The sequence below is a fragment of the Eurypyga helias genome, unplaced genomic scaffold, assembly GCF_000690775.1.
Source record: "Eurypyga helias isolate BGI_N326 unplaced genomic scaffold, ASM69077v1 scaffold29518, whole genome shotgun sequence".
NCBI classification, from domain to species: Eukaryota; Metazoa; Chordata; class Aves; order Eurypygiformes; family Eurypygidae; genus Eurypyga; species Eurypyga helias.
The window spans coordinates 11783-26480 of NW_010269315.1; the positions used below are offsets into that span (position 1 = coordinate 11783).

The window sequence follows — 14698 nt, forward strand, 5'->3', positions numbered from 1 at the left end:
CAAACTGGTGGCTGCTGCCTACTTGGAAGTTTGAGGCACACCGCCCCACAAAACAGGACTTAGAGAGCTTTGAAACCTAGGCATAGACCTCACACTTCCTCTCCGTGGAAAGCGTACGTCAGAGCTCTTCTTTGGATGAGGAAGGGACAGTGGCCTGGCACAAGGTACCTGCTTTGTCCCTTCCTGGTGTGCAAGAGACAGAGGAAGCTGTAGATATTGAAAGTGGAGGAGAGGAAAAAGGCAGTTGGTTCCTCACGGACTTTGGAATGCCTGGTGAGACAGAAGCGGAGGGAACCACATATCTATGGCAGAGACAAGCCCTAGGCTTTCAGGGGGATGGTGAGAAGATGTTGGGAGCAAATGCATCTCTCAAGTGAGGGGTCGCAACTAGTAAGAATTTGCAACGATAGTCTCATATCCCAGAGTAAGTGCCTTTAAAAAGACATGTAATAGATTTTTAGGAATAATGGAGAGTGGCAAAATGGTGTTGCCTCCAGCCAACTGAAAATTATAAAATGCTAGTGACTTGGATCTCATGATTTATGGACCACCCGCTTCTGCTCTTATTGAGGAAATTCTTCATTAAAACAAAGCTCCAGCTAGATCAGCCTACTGCATTTACTCAATAATTTTGAGAAATGAGATTTGGGTGCCTGCATTAATTGGTCTGGCAGTCCCTTTTTCCTATTTAAAGAGTAATACTTACAGCTTTAAATGCTACGTCAATTTAAATGTTACAATGTTTCACAATCATGTATTTAAACACAGAAATCTGTTTATTTACCCAAACAAAACAGAGGAAATGATTCCAGCCCTCAGGGTTTTGAATTCTCATTGAAATACGTGAACATCAGTCCACAATTTAGAGATGTTTGTGTATCTATGTACCTTCAAAATACTCATATTTCATAGGCTTTTTCACATTAATATTCACCAACAGTATCACAAAAGTTCTTTTTCTTTTACATAACTGTAAGCAACAGTAATTCTAGAAACACTAGAGAAAAAAAAGCATAGCAATGTCCACAGTTACAAGAAAAAGTGCACATTACTTGGTCACAATCACAGTCATTACTTGGAAAACTATATGTAACAAGTAGATATAAAATATCACTGATGCCTTAAACTCATTGTCAAAAACGGAATTACATAAAATTTTGTACATGAAATAAGGCAAATTTAGGAATGCACAAGAAACTTGTTATTCAACAAAAGCTAAACAACAGAACAGATAGTACAGTAAGCATAAACTAAAGTACTTTTTTCTATATACTTAAAAATAAGCCTGCCGTAGTGCACAAAGAAAACACCATTAATGTGTAATCAATATTATAAAATAAGAAATAGAGGGGTTGGGAAGAAAAAAGAGGGGAAAGAAGAGTTTCGTTATAGTTGCAGCTGCATCCATTTACAGTTTTGTACAGGTTTTAGCTAGGCCTGGGAATTATAAAAATCATACCAGAAGTGTCAATGACCTTCCTCCGTAAGAATTTTGTTTAAATTAAGGAACACAAAATAAATACACACGAGTGCAAATTTTCAGATTGTCACTTGCAACCTCTTAACATTCATCATCTACATCCAATCACAACTAGAGGGACTTGTATAGGACAGCAGCAGTGATCATGGAGTTAGATGAGCTCACCGTAAGAAACCAATTTATCTTTTTTTATTTTCTCAGTGATATGTCTTTTTTTTAAAAAAAACCCTCAACTCTTTATTAATTGCTAATAAAGCTGCAATATATTACAGAATGGAGTTGAGAATGGAATGAATGCAGGAAATGCATGCTTCCTTTGGAAGGTATTCTGTAGATGACAATTTACAGTACATGGGGGAAGAATTATCCAGCATTAAGAGTTACTCCTTGTAGAAAGCATCTGAAGTTGGGGGGAAGGGCACAGTCAGGGGTTCAAGAGAGGAAGGGGGGGACTTACAATAGCTCCTCAAAACATTTTCAGGACCAGTGAAAAAGTTTACCAAAGTAAAAATGAAAAATCTTGAATGAAAACAAAAATCTTTTCGTTTTGTTTTTTTTTATAAAAATTACATTTTTTTAAAATACAAGATCCTTTGAATTGCAATTGTGCCCTGTAGCAACAGGACATTTGGCAACGCTTTGCCATATACTGCAGCTTTAAGTCCAATGAGTCAGTATCACATTCCACTAATATTGCACTTGGATCTTGAACCTTTTTTTTTTTTAAAACCATCACAGCATCTTCTGTTTCCTCCACCTGTTAGAACGAGTTAATTTCTAGCCACTTTTTCGATATTTATGCTGACACACTAAAACAAAAGCAATAGGCTGGACACAGTAAAGTACCTCGGAAATACCAGAGGTCGAAGTTCACTTGAAGCACCTTAACACATCACTTTATGGATCAAGAACAGTGTGGCATTATGGTAATTAACTCTCCTAAAAGACTGTGCAGTAACTGAAGTGTGTGCTCTGGGAAATCAAAATGTCATTAGTGGAAACTCTGAGATAAGACCAGGCCAGTGTGAAGGTCACATGACTCAGTTCTGCTGCAAAATAAGGTTTTCCAGTTCATCTGCAGAACGCAATAAAAACGCGGCCGATTCTCGATACCCTGCCACAAGCTGCCTCACTGCGTTTATTTCAGTTGGACTCAGCTGGGGTCTAGAGCTTGAACTACTGGAGGATCCGGAGCTGGTTGCTAACTGCCTCTTCATACTGAGATCTGTTGGACCTGCAGGTAACAAAGAAACAGAAAAGAAGCTTCAGATCCCGCTGCCAGAGACGTTTCACAGGTTTGTAGCTACAAATGCGGAGCAGCAAAATCTGCTCGCAGTTGAGTGCCAGTGAGAAGTAGCAGAAAGGAGCAGTAACTGTTCAGTTACCAGTTGCCTTGACAGGAACCGCAGCGATTTATTTTTACATACGACAGACACCCTTTGAGTTCTACTCACCTAAAGCATGAGGCAAGTCCGCTGCCAGCAGAAAATTAGCCACTGGGGGTTATCCCAACAGCGTAAGCTGCTTGCACCCCAACAGCGCCCTGGGATCTGGTGCTGGTGAGCAGGCAGAAGGTTCATCTCCTGTGCCTCCTCCAGCTCCAGCTGCCGTCGCAGCTCTCATGGCAATCTGCACACTCGCTTCTGGGTTTTTTTTATCACAGAGTATCAAGCTTACGTTCTCCAGATACCTATTTTCACGTTTTATGCTTCAATCAACATGCGGCCAGATTGTGACTCCCTTACAGACGTAGGTAAATGGTCATTCACTGGAGCAGCCCTGATGCCACGTGATTACTTATATAAATAGCTGGTCACGAATGAGATTAGGCTGGTGACAATCTGGCTGCTACAGCGAGGAGTACGCTGTCCTCTGGGGAGGCTGCATGCAGCTGGCAACGCACTGCACCGGTCTTGCAAGGCCTGAGCCCCGACAAGAGCACCTGCAGCCGTCACCACGTCGCACCGGCGGTTGGTACCAACACGCTCAGCACTTTTCACCAAAGAACGCTCTCAAGACCCTGTATGCTGCGTGCAGAAGATAGCGCTCCTGAGGGCAGCCCCCAGGTTACCGCCACCAGAAAAACCATCTGCTTTGCCTGGAATTCCCCTGGTCCTTGGAGCAGAGCTATTAATCAGCTAACAGGTAAGGCGCTTTGAGGAATTGTTTGCATTTCCTACTGAAGACAACACATTTTCTCTTCCTGGAATGTAAATGTGGACAGGTAGCATTGGACTGAGGACTTTTTTAACCATGGAAGGATACAGATGGCAAGTGTACCTATGAGAGTTTATTATGTTCAAATCTGGAAAAATACTGCTCATTCAGTTTGACAGCATAGCAAATTAATACTTCTAGCAGGCAGAAGATCAGCGTGGCCTGATCTTAATCCTAATACTCTCTTGGAAATTGGGATCAAGCTATGCAAAGCAATGTATCTTGCTCTCCTATGAGAATCATAGAATCATAGAATCACAGATTGGTTTGGGTTGGAAGGGACCTTAAAGACCATCTAGTTCCAACCCCCCTGCCATGGGCAGGGACACCTTCCACTAGACCAGGTCGCTCAAAGCCTCATCCAGCCTGGCCTTGAAGACATCCAGGGATGGGGCATCCACAGCTTCTCTGGGCAACCTGTTCCAGTGCCTCATCACCCTCTCTGTGAAGAATTTCTTCCTGACATCTAATCTAAACCTCCCTACCTCCCAACCTTTTCTCCCTGTTGAGAAAAACAACACTGTCCAATTTCATCTGGACAACGTATGTTAATGCCAAGGCTTTCTCAGCACTGGCTCCCTGGATGGACCTTGCTTCCTAGAAAGACTGGAATAATTTTCAAGTTCATCATGTACAATTATAGAATACAGAACACGTCAATTCACACTCAAGAGGTTCTCCTAAATAATTCCACCAGAATCACAAGATACAAAAAGAGACTCACTATCTCAAGCACTAAAGGAAGATGTACCAATTTCCAGAAGCTGAAGATCTGGTCATAATTCTTACTTATTTTTCTTTCTTTTATGTTTCTGCAGAGTTATGGCTGAGGACACTGGAGACTGTCATGTCCCCACACCCACTGAAGTTAATAAAAATCTCCCCTTGAGTGAATGAAAGCAGAGCTGGGACTATGAAAAGAAACTCCTCAAACAGAAAGGGTCCTATTAGATCGTATTTCCTGCTACACAACCAGCAAGAGCAGCACTTAGCCTTACAACTGTATTATCCAGTTTTACACCGGCATAAAGGACCGGACTTTTAAATGACTTCCAGTGTATACAGAGGATAAATAAAAGGACAATTAGCTCAGTGAATCTGTTTCAGTGTGACCACACACTGCAGGGAAATGATCACACTGTGAAAGAGCTCGGAGGATATTTCTAAGTAAAATCTTCACCCAGCACAGAGAAGAAGGGTACACAAATCATAAAGCCAGCTGGAACGAATGGTTGTAAGAAGCCATTAAAGACTTCTATATTTATTGAGGCGGTAGTGAAAAAGCTACCACTGACATATTGAGGGCATTGTGCTCCATATGAACCTACTTTAACTTTTATGTTCTTTCCTTGACTCTCATTCATGTCACAGCCAAAAACACACACACAATATATGGCAGAACAGAGCTTCTGCGGCAGAGCACGCTTTGTTCTGAAACGACGCTGAAGGGCTTTTCTCATTGGTAATCCACATTTTTAAGTGATGGGATATTATGTTTATTTCACTCACAAGTCGAAAATACATACAAATAATGTGCCTGCTTACATCGCTGAGGTTTTCCTTACAAAAACTGATGACACAAAGTAAAAGCAGGAAAAGGAAAACTAGGAGAAGACCAGAAGTCCAGCCTGCATAAAACAGTGCAATTCCTCACAAGTCTATAGGATCACAGAGATTTACACAAACTGAAGATCTGACCCTGTATTCCTGGATGTCCACATTAACGATCATAAGGAAAGTTTTTTAGCTCTTCAGAATAGGTATCTTTGAATTCCTGAATGTACCACAAATAAAGTTTTGTGCAAGTGCAAATCTACAGCCTGCATAAACAAGGAACCACCGACCCAGAACTCCTCGTGGTCTGGGAGACTTGTGTTGTACACAGAGTTCTTGTATACAGAGGAAATAAGAAATCTCAGAGTTTAACTTATCCCAGCTACCTCAAACTACATTGGTTTTTTTTTTTTTTTAAATCTATATATTGAGAAAAAAGGATTTTACTTCACTCCCCAACTCCTGCCCTGTACTTAACAAGTCATGGTGCTCTCTTCTTTTCCCTCAAAGAAAAGCCCCCTGAGCAAAAAAGCCGAGAAATCCAGACAGAAAAGTGTTAATGGCTTTGGTTTCAGGACAGTGAGCACACCCAAGCCTTCACAGGAAGGGAAGCTGCATGTGCTGGCAAAGAGCTGAACAGAAAGAGAACAAGCCATGCTTGCTGTGGGGATAAGGATTTTAGTTCTTTTAATTACATTATGTGACCCCCACACCTCACCTCCAAAGCTTCTGATGACAGTCCAAGCTTTACACGGGGGAGAAAAACCTCACTCAGAGACTAGCCCCAGGATGTATTATACTGGTCTTAGCTTCTAATAGCTATGACAGACACTCACAGGCAGAATTACGGATTCTTAAAGGTTGTCCAGGCTGCTCTATGCTAAACATGCTACAGCTTAACTGTAGCTTCACGAGTCATACCTAGTTGTTGAGGAAATAAGGAATAAAGGCATCTTATAGTGTAGATTTTTCCTATGTAATTTCATGCAAATCAGCTATTAAAACACAGGAACCTTAATCTTACTAATAAATAAATAACCACGACATGTCTTTAACGCGGTAAATCAATCACAGGTATTCTGAAGACTTAAAATAGCGGGTTAAGGTAGACACTTCATGTACCTCCATCTCCAGAAGCCATCACTACTGATGACTGTATCCAGAGAAAGCTGAACAGCTCCACCGTCGTTGCTTTTAATAACCGTCTTTAAATAGAACTATTTCCTTAGTGTACTTAACATTATTTACTAAGCTGACAGTGTTCACAGGAACATGGAAGTGTATCCTTATACAGAGGGAAACCTGAATATTTTTGCAATAGATTTTGCAGTGTTAGGATCCTCCAAGGTGATCCTGCACAATTTAGCATACTGCTTCCTATCCTGGAGTACTTCAGGACAATTAAAATCTTGATTGCAAATATTATCATGTTCCACAATGTCTGTGTCAGTGTGCAAGCAGAGCTTAGGCATATATCACAGAGATGAAGACAGGATATTTGGGTTTGTTGTTTATTTCTCTTAGTGCATACTATTATAACTCACGGTTGTCACCTCCTATGTTTTTATAACAGCACAACACTCTTTGAAGCAGTGGTATAAACGAACTGCTATATACTTTTGTTTTATACTCTTTCAGAAGACTGAAGTATTGTTCCTCTGCCTCTTGCCAAGGCCACCTGATTGACACTTCACCAAGGGAATATTTTTGATTTACCACCTCAGTCCAGTTACATAGACCTAATTTCCCCTGTGATGTGAAATGGTTCTTACTGGAACCACATCAAGCTGAATATGAGAACTCTGAAAACCCACTCTTCACGTGCTAGACAATCAATTACCAAATTAGCTGCTGGGAATATCTGCCATTACATACACTGTGGGACAAATGGCTTTTCCGTAAATTGCAAGACTTAAATGGAACTAGTTATTGCCTCGCGCACTACTCATTAGCAACATGATTTATATCAAATTCCAAAATATGGGTCAGATGTAGATGTGCTGTTACTGATTGCTTAGACACTATCAACTGTCTCAGCAAAAATCCCTTAAGACTTGCATGCTGTCACTGGGTAGCTACCAATCTTATAATTAACAACTACTGAAAGAATAATAAATGTGTCAGTGACTCTCAAAATGGTTCTTTCTATTGCAGATAATAATTTAGAATAACAAAAATAATTTTAAAAAGCTGTATGTGCTTAAGCATCTATGCTTCTACATTTTCATTAATAGTTAAGCAACCTGTTTCATCAGTGAAGATGTAAGAAGCACTTGTTTATAGAAAAATACATTTACCCATGCTTTGAAATCTCTCTTGAGTAACTTCTGTATTGCACCTATTCTCCTCCCCCCTTTTTTTCCCCATGAGTGGCTTCAGAAGCATGTACTAGATTCTCATATACTGCAATAAAACTAAACAGAAACAACTATCAAAGTATGCTACTTTTTCCAAATCACATGTATTTATTATTGCAAGAATGTTTTATTGCGATATTATGCATCTGCCAGTGTTTCCTTTCCTCCTGCCTTCAAACAGAGAGCATATGTGCCTAAAACTATTGTCTCAAGTGCCAGATCTCGGATGAATGAACCAGGGACTAATGAATTGAACCTTTTAAGCTTCTTTATCCCTTCTACACCTTTCTCTCTAGGAAACATTACCTTCGGCTAGTTTAGATAGCAGAAAAACTGCCGTGTTGCCTGAGGAAAGAGATGTGAAAACACAGAAATGCCTATAGCCACTGAACATCATGTATTTCCAACAACCAGCAGACTCACTGGTTTGCAATGAAAGGATTAGCAGTGTTAGATTAACAACTGGACTTGATGATCTTAAAGGTCTTTTCCAACCTAAACATTCCTACGATTCCATGAATCTATGATTATGTGAGGTCCTCAAGTAATGTTTCCTATCCATCAGAGGAGATTAATTACATGGCATACACCTATTTCGCCTTAATGGCTGTCTCCTGAGCTTTGTGCAAAAGTAGAAAAGTAGGATACTGCCCAATATATCCACAGACATTTCATTTCCATTCTTATGGTGGAAGCAGAATAATACTTGCATCTGCCACGTGTCTGATAATTTGGAGAGAAGGAGAAAGGGGGAACAGGAATGCGGGGATAATCTTAAATAGAATTCATTAAGTATTTCCCAGTGAGATATCCCCACCTTTGCCACAACATGGGTCAAACCATTTAACTTCTCCCTACCCCACCGTTTTCCCTTTCTTTTTTAATGGGACTAAACACACAACCCCAGGTTCCTAACTGTCACTCTTGTTCTGTTCCTCTTCATGCCCCAACTGTACTAGAGACAAGCTGCTATAGCTCTCCTTTCTGTCTCCACTTTGATGTCATCATGGTAGCACTGAGAACACAGAAGACTGTGCAAGAGTAGAGGTATAAAGAAGAGCTGGAGAGAGCAAGCAAGGCAAAATGCCATTCCAGCCCTTCATCATGCCAGCCCTGCTGTGGGTAACCCAGCCAGCACTTTAACAATTAGCTGCAAACTGGACATTCTAAGATAGACTCTTTCTTTTTTTTCCCTGGTTTATTGGCAAGAAGCCTTTACCAATCGTGCAAATGCCATGATTTTGCAAAAACTTACAACCTCACAAAGTTTGAGGGTGCAGAAATGAGCACCCTCCCTACTGCCACATGCAAAATTGGACAAGAATGCTCAGCCCTTCTCTCCCTGCCAACTGCTGGGGCTCAGCAGCATCAGGTCTGGGAGCTGCCCCCAGCCACTCCTTCATCTTCAGCAGCCTGAAGGACCGGGAGGCTGAAGGACCAGGAAGGCTGATTTGTTTGTGGAGGACTCACCTGAGCTGGAAGGGGACTGGACGTTTGTGGTGCCTGGGATGCAGTGCTGAGTCGTGGCTGTGGTGGAGGTAGGCTGCAGATCTGTGTAGAGAAACAGAGACACAACAGCTGTTTTGTCTTACCATGACACGAGGGCATGTCCGGCATGGCCAGTCTGCCATCAAGCCTGAAACACCCCCTCTTTTACACACACACAGGGAAGTAACCGACATTTCTGCCCTGAAAACCAGGCAATGATGCAGAAGAAACAGCCCCAAATCACCTGCAGGAAACCCAGCAATGCAGCAGAAACACTCTCTACACCTCTTGGGGAAAATGGACTTCAGGAAAGGAAGTGGCTGTGGAGAACAAGGCTCCAACATGCCCGCCCTGGCTTCAGAGAGTGCTGACAGTCATCGGGAGAGGGCAGATGGCAACCCACTGACAGAAACACACAGGGAGTTGGGGCGATGCCACTCTGTCAGGAGAAGCTCAGGCAGCATGCAGGGACTTCAACAGCTTCTGGCAGCAGCAAGAGATTTTGCTCCCAGCAGAGCAGCCTGTCTCCTGTCCTCACCCTCCTACCCTCAAGCTGGGCATCCCTCCAAGCTCGGTCCAGGTGTGATGGAGTGGGGCCAGCTGAAGCCTTTGTGGCTGGCTAGGAGCTGGCAAGCAAATTTTGTTCACACCCACTGGACTACCCCACCTTGGAGATTCTCCAGTTCTGTAGCAGGAACCGCATCAGCCTTAAAAAAAGAGAGCTGTGGAAATCTACCCTTCTCAAAGAGCAGCTCTCCTTTAACATCTACAAGAATCAAGGACAACATGCCCAAAGGCTTCCCCCCAGCTTATGTACAGGATGTCAGAGGCACTGCCAGCCCATAGACTGCTTTGTGATAGGGTGAAACTTCCCAGCCAAGCTGGCTTGGCCTACAGGGTTTAAAAGCAGGGGAAAAAAGAGACCTTGGTGCTAGCCCAAGCGTTTTCCTGTAGTGCTTTTTTCCTGCCCACAATGAAGGAGGGACCAATGTACAAGCTGTTGCGTTCTGCTTGTTCATACTGAGCAGTTGCAGGAAAGCTTGTCCCATACAGCTGTGTAAGGAGCTAATTACGGTTCTGTAATTAGCCGTGTGGAAGAACAGGCTAAGGAGGGAAGCACTGCAACAGCATGCAGAGAGAGGACCTGAGCCAGAGCCACCAAATAGTTGGGCGAACAGACAGCTAAGTCTGTAAGATGGGATCAGAGTAGGGGTGAACTTTGTAGGAGAGGAAATAACCAAATTAAATGAGTCACAGCATACACAATACATGCATCAGTTGGCCTTCTAGACAGGAGAGCTAATTGGACATGCTACTACTGTGAGGGAATGCCCAGAAACAGGTATTCAAACAGTGAATTTTAGCTAGTTTTTGCAACTTCTCCTCTTTTTGTTGTTTTATCAGATACACAAAACCGGCCTGTATTTGTTTACAGACACATCCTGACTGAGGCGTATATTTATTTTTATACTAGGAGAACATTTGTAAACGTGACAAGGATATTTGATGTGTCACTAAATTGAAAAGGAAATGCATTCTTAAATTACTCCTTAGGTCTTGAAAACAATTCGCAAGTCAATATCCTGTTCTCCAGAGAGGGAATTCATTAACCATCGTTAACAGCCTCGCATATGTTCGGAACAGGAGTCCTTGAAACAGAATAATGATTGCAAACAACTGTCCTGTAAGGTCTGTCAGGAGGGCAATGGTTACCCTTCTCAACTGCAAACTCTATCCACTCCTCTTAGTCTACAAGTGAAAAAGCAAATATCCCTGGACGTATCAGAGAGGATGGACAGATCCCAAAGAACTGGCCTCCAAGACTTTCTATTTCTCCTGTAAGGAAACCAGTTAATAGAACCAGGGCACTTTTCGCTCAATAGCCAAGAGATAATTAGGTTGGTTACTGATTACTTTAATGTCAATGAAACTAAGAAATTGATGGATTTGCCTTTCCACAACTTTCCTAATGATCTTCCTGAAATGGCAGGTGGGTCACAAATCAGCAGCCAGCTAGATTGCTAGCATCAACAACTCCTGCTGGCACACAGACTCTCCGTTCATGGAGCTTATGTGCTTTGGATCCTGAAGGAACCCTCTGAGGACAGTGGACACCTTTGCCCAACGCTCAGCTATGCCCAGGCATGTGGAAGGGGTGCAACGGTTTACTAGTCTTCCAAAGTAAGAGGACATACAGACATTTCCCAGTGCCAGTAAGGAAAGGAGAGGAAGAAGAAACGTTTTGAGCATGCGCAAACCATAAGCATCCACTGGCCCCTTCACCCCAGCAATGCTGCACAGGGAAATGCAGTGTACTGCACAGTTCCCTGGCTGCATTAGTTATGCAGCACCCAGCAGTTCCTGGATAACCACTGTTTGTCCTTCAAAACCCATCTTGAGCCTTAACTGTGAAATAATGCCGGAGTCCTCCGCGTTAAAGGTACAAAGAAAACGTTGCTTCTAATCAGAAAGCAACACTAATTTATGATGTTGAATTTGTACCTCATTTTTTAAAATGGCATGCTAAAGTGACATACATTTGCCTAAATCCCACGACTCATTAATAAATGGGAGTTATGAAAATGTATCCAATTACAAGAGATTTGAAGGGAAGAGCAAGTACACAAACCAGTTGTGATTCCTCACGGTTTAGGATTATGTAAAACAGGACAATTCTGATGGCGTCTGCTGACAAATAACACACGGTGAGTTTAATCTTACTCCAAGTTGGGTGAAAGAGCAAATGCCAATATTTTTTCAGTGGGAACTGGCTCCGACCTTCTCGGGCCACAGTTTTAAAGACAATTTAAAACTTCTTGTGCATTTTCCCAAGAAACCAGATTTCCACGGCCTGTCTTACTCTTAGGAAAATATTTGACCAGAGATCATATTCAGTACCTCGGATGTGTTTTTCCTGCATATGGAAACAATTGTAATCATCATTCACTCTCTTTCGAAGACTTTTGACAACTACAATATTATCTTTTTAAAGCCTTTTGAAAACTTAATGCAAATCATTCACGGACCTTTGAGGACTGGGGGGGAGGGGAGGCAGGGGGAGGAAGCAGACATGACTAAATGTTGCCAGGACACCACATACCGATACGGTATGCAGCATTTTGAAATCGCTTAGCGTGTAGAAAATAGAGGCTGCAGCTCAACAAGCCAGCCCATGTACTTGAAGCAGCACTCTCCTCAGCCAGAGAGGGATCAGCCAGTACAAAAACCCAGGGATTTTTCTGTCCTCTGAAATTTTTCAAATACCATTCTTGGAGGCAAGAGACCCTCGGCCTTCCAGAGTAATCACTTTTTTCCTGACAGACTGACAATACCCTTGTTACCAGCATGGGCAAACCGTTTCTTTTGCTGTGAATTTGTATGAGGTCAATATGGGGGCCTGTTTCAAGCAAATAATACAATTTGCTTACATTTTTTTTTTTACAGATGCTTGCTAATGTAAGAAAGGAATGCTGTCTAAACAAATGACACCGCTGTTCTTTTTTAGAGAGGCATACAACCTCATGGTGTCAATAATTACATGCGTCATTTTTAGCTTATGGTATAGATTAATGTGCTGATTTCTCATTTAACACTTGTTATGCCAGATCCTTATCTGCAGTAAATTAAAGTAGCTAGAGAGACCATGTGACAAATCTAGGTCAATTCATTTCTGTTACAAAACATGGAGTTCAGTGTTTTCAAACTCCAGCCACAAAAGATCCTAATGGCATCCTTTTGTGACCAGGACAAGAAAGGACAATAAAGACAGGCCAGGTCCAAAGTCATTCAAATCGACTTAAGATCTAACCCAGCTTTTTTTTTTTTCTCCTAACTCACCTTTGTTAGAGATCTCAGGTTCAGTCTTGCCCTGTTGTGAATTAGTCCCTTGAAAACGAAAGGAGACTAGCATGCAGTGAGCAAGTATTTTGCTCAGCAGCAGCTGTTTACGGGATTGTGTTCTTGCTCATTATCTGATAATGGCCTATGGATAGTGAACCCCTTGGACTAGCTTTCTGTACCGCAGGGGGAAATGTACACATGAGCACATTATACACACAGGCACATTTTGTAAGAAAACTCACCACTGCTAGAAGCATCGTTGATATTTAGCAGCCCACCTCCGAGCCCTCTGTAACTATGGTAACTGTAGGTCCCATTTCCATTGATGTACAACACCTCCTGTGTGCTGGAAACAGCTGATGTTGAGTAAGTGACCTGGGCTGGCTCCTGTTTGTACTGTTTGTCAGCTGGAGCAGCCTCGTCCTGCAGAAACAATGAACGGTGGTGAGTTATTGTTATATTTTTCCTTGCATGAAAGGGTCTTTTCCATTGTTAAGACTCCACATTTATTGCTTTCAGGAAAGTGTAAGACATGTTAAACAAGCACAGACGTATTTCTGATTGATTAAATTTCAGCTGAAAAGAAACAATGGCAATAAGCAGGAATACAGATTTCCTACAGATCTGAGAATATTTATTTATTTGTGCTCCACAAGCCAACCATACTGTTTCTCAAAGAGGAAGATGCGTCTTCTCACCCTGAAGAGGTCAGAGTCTCCTGGGAAAAGCCAACTCTGTCCAGAAATAGCCATAGGATAGAAAAACACCATTACTTTCTGAGTACAGGAGAGACTCTTGCAAGCCAGAGAATCTTCTCTTTCCCGATAAGACAAACCGATACTGAATGCACCAACGGCTTCTCTTGATCTATGAGCCTCAGAAATGACAGAAGGAATAGGAAGATGGAATAAAACAGAACTTCCTATGTTTACAGAGGGCTGAGTGAGTGTCCATCCACACAAGGGCCAAGTGGTAAGGATGCCTCTCCAAACGTGACTTGAAATCATTTGTTATCCGTGTATGAGCAGCGACTCTGCACACCATGAGTTCCCCCAACGCTCCCTGTTGGCCTCCTAGATGCTCACATATTTGAACAGGATTCAGCATAGCGGCCCTCCGACTCTTCTCTAAAGGAGATCCTGTTTCAGGTGAAAGTGTACTTTTCCCTATTTGCACTTACCACAGCTACTAGTTAGAGCACCACACCTCCACTCACAACCACAGAATGCCCCTGTGGCAGCTTCAGTAATGACACAGGTGAACAACAAAAAAAAAAGCATTAAGAGAAGATTTAATGTGAAAACTATCAGTGTGTGACTGCTCAGCCCACCACAGGGACCTGAGTGTCAGAAGTTCTGATTTAGTCTGCAAATGTATTTGAATTTTCTTTTTCCTTTTAACTTGTTGTCTTTTTTATATAATTTTACACTCTTATCTGATGAAAATATATTTCAGTGATTTCAAATAAAATGGATCTATGGAAGATCAGTATCTAAAAAACACAGGTGAGAAAGTTTGCAGACGTTTCCAAAGTACTTAACTGAAAAATGATCTGATAGAATTGTCTCCCCTTTGTGTAAGATTTTGTCCATTTTATGCCTCTCTCTTCTGCACAATCCTTTTACAGTTGCTAAATATACCAAACTTACTAAGAATGCAATAAAATGTCTCAAACCCTTTTTTACAATGTTTACTTAGAAGTACGAATGTCTATACCAGCACAGAGAGGTCAAATAGTTCAAACAGTGTCCAGTCTCTGTGT

At 42.0% G+C, this 14698-nt stretch overlaps 1 protein-coding gene across 1 annotated transcript; it reads right to left on the reverse strand.

Moving 5' to 3' along the window:
- Window positions 1-757: 757 nt before the first annotated feature.
- Window positions 758-13359, reverse strand: LOC104514406 (nucleolar protein 4-like; the record flags this gene model as incomplete). Its single annotated transcript, XM_010158070.1, has 3 exons — window positions 758-2714; window positions 9079-9159; window positions 13179-13359. Coding segments are annotated over 3 exons (456 nt in total), but the record flags the coding sequence as incomplete, so codon positions are not given.
- Between the last annotated feature and the right edge of the window lie 1339 nt (window positions 13360-14698).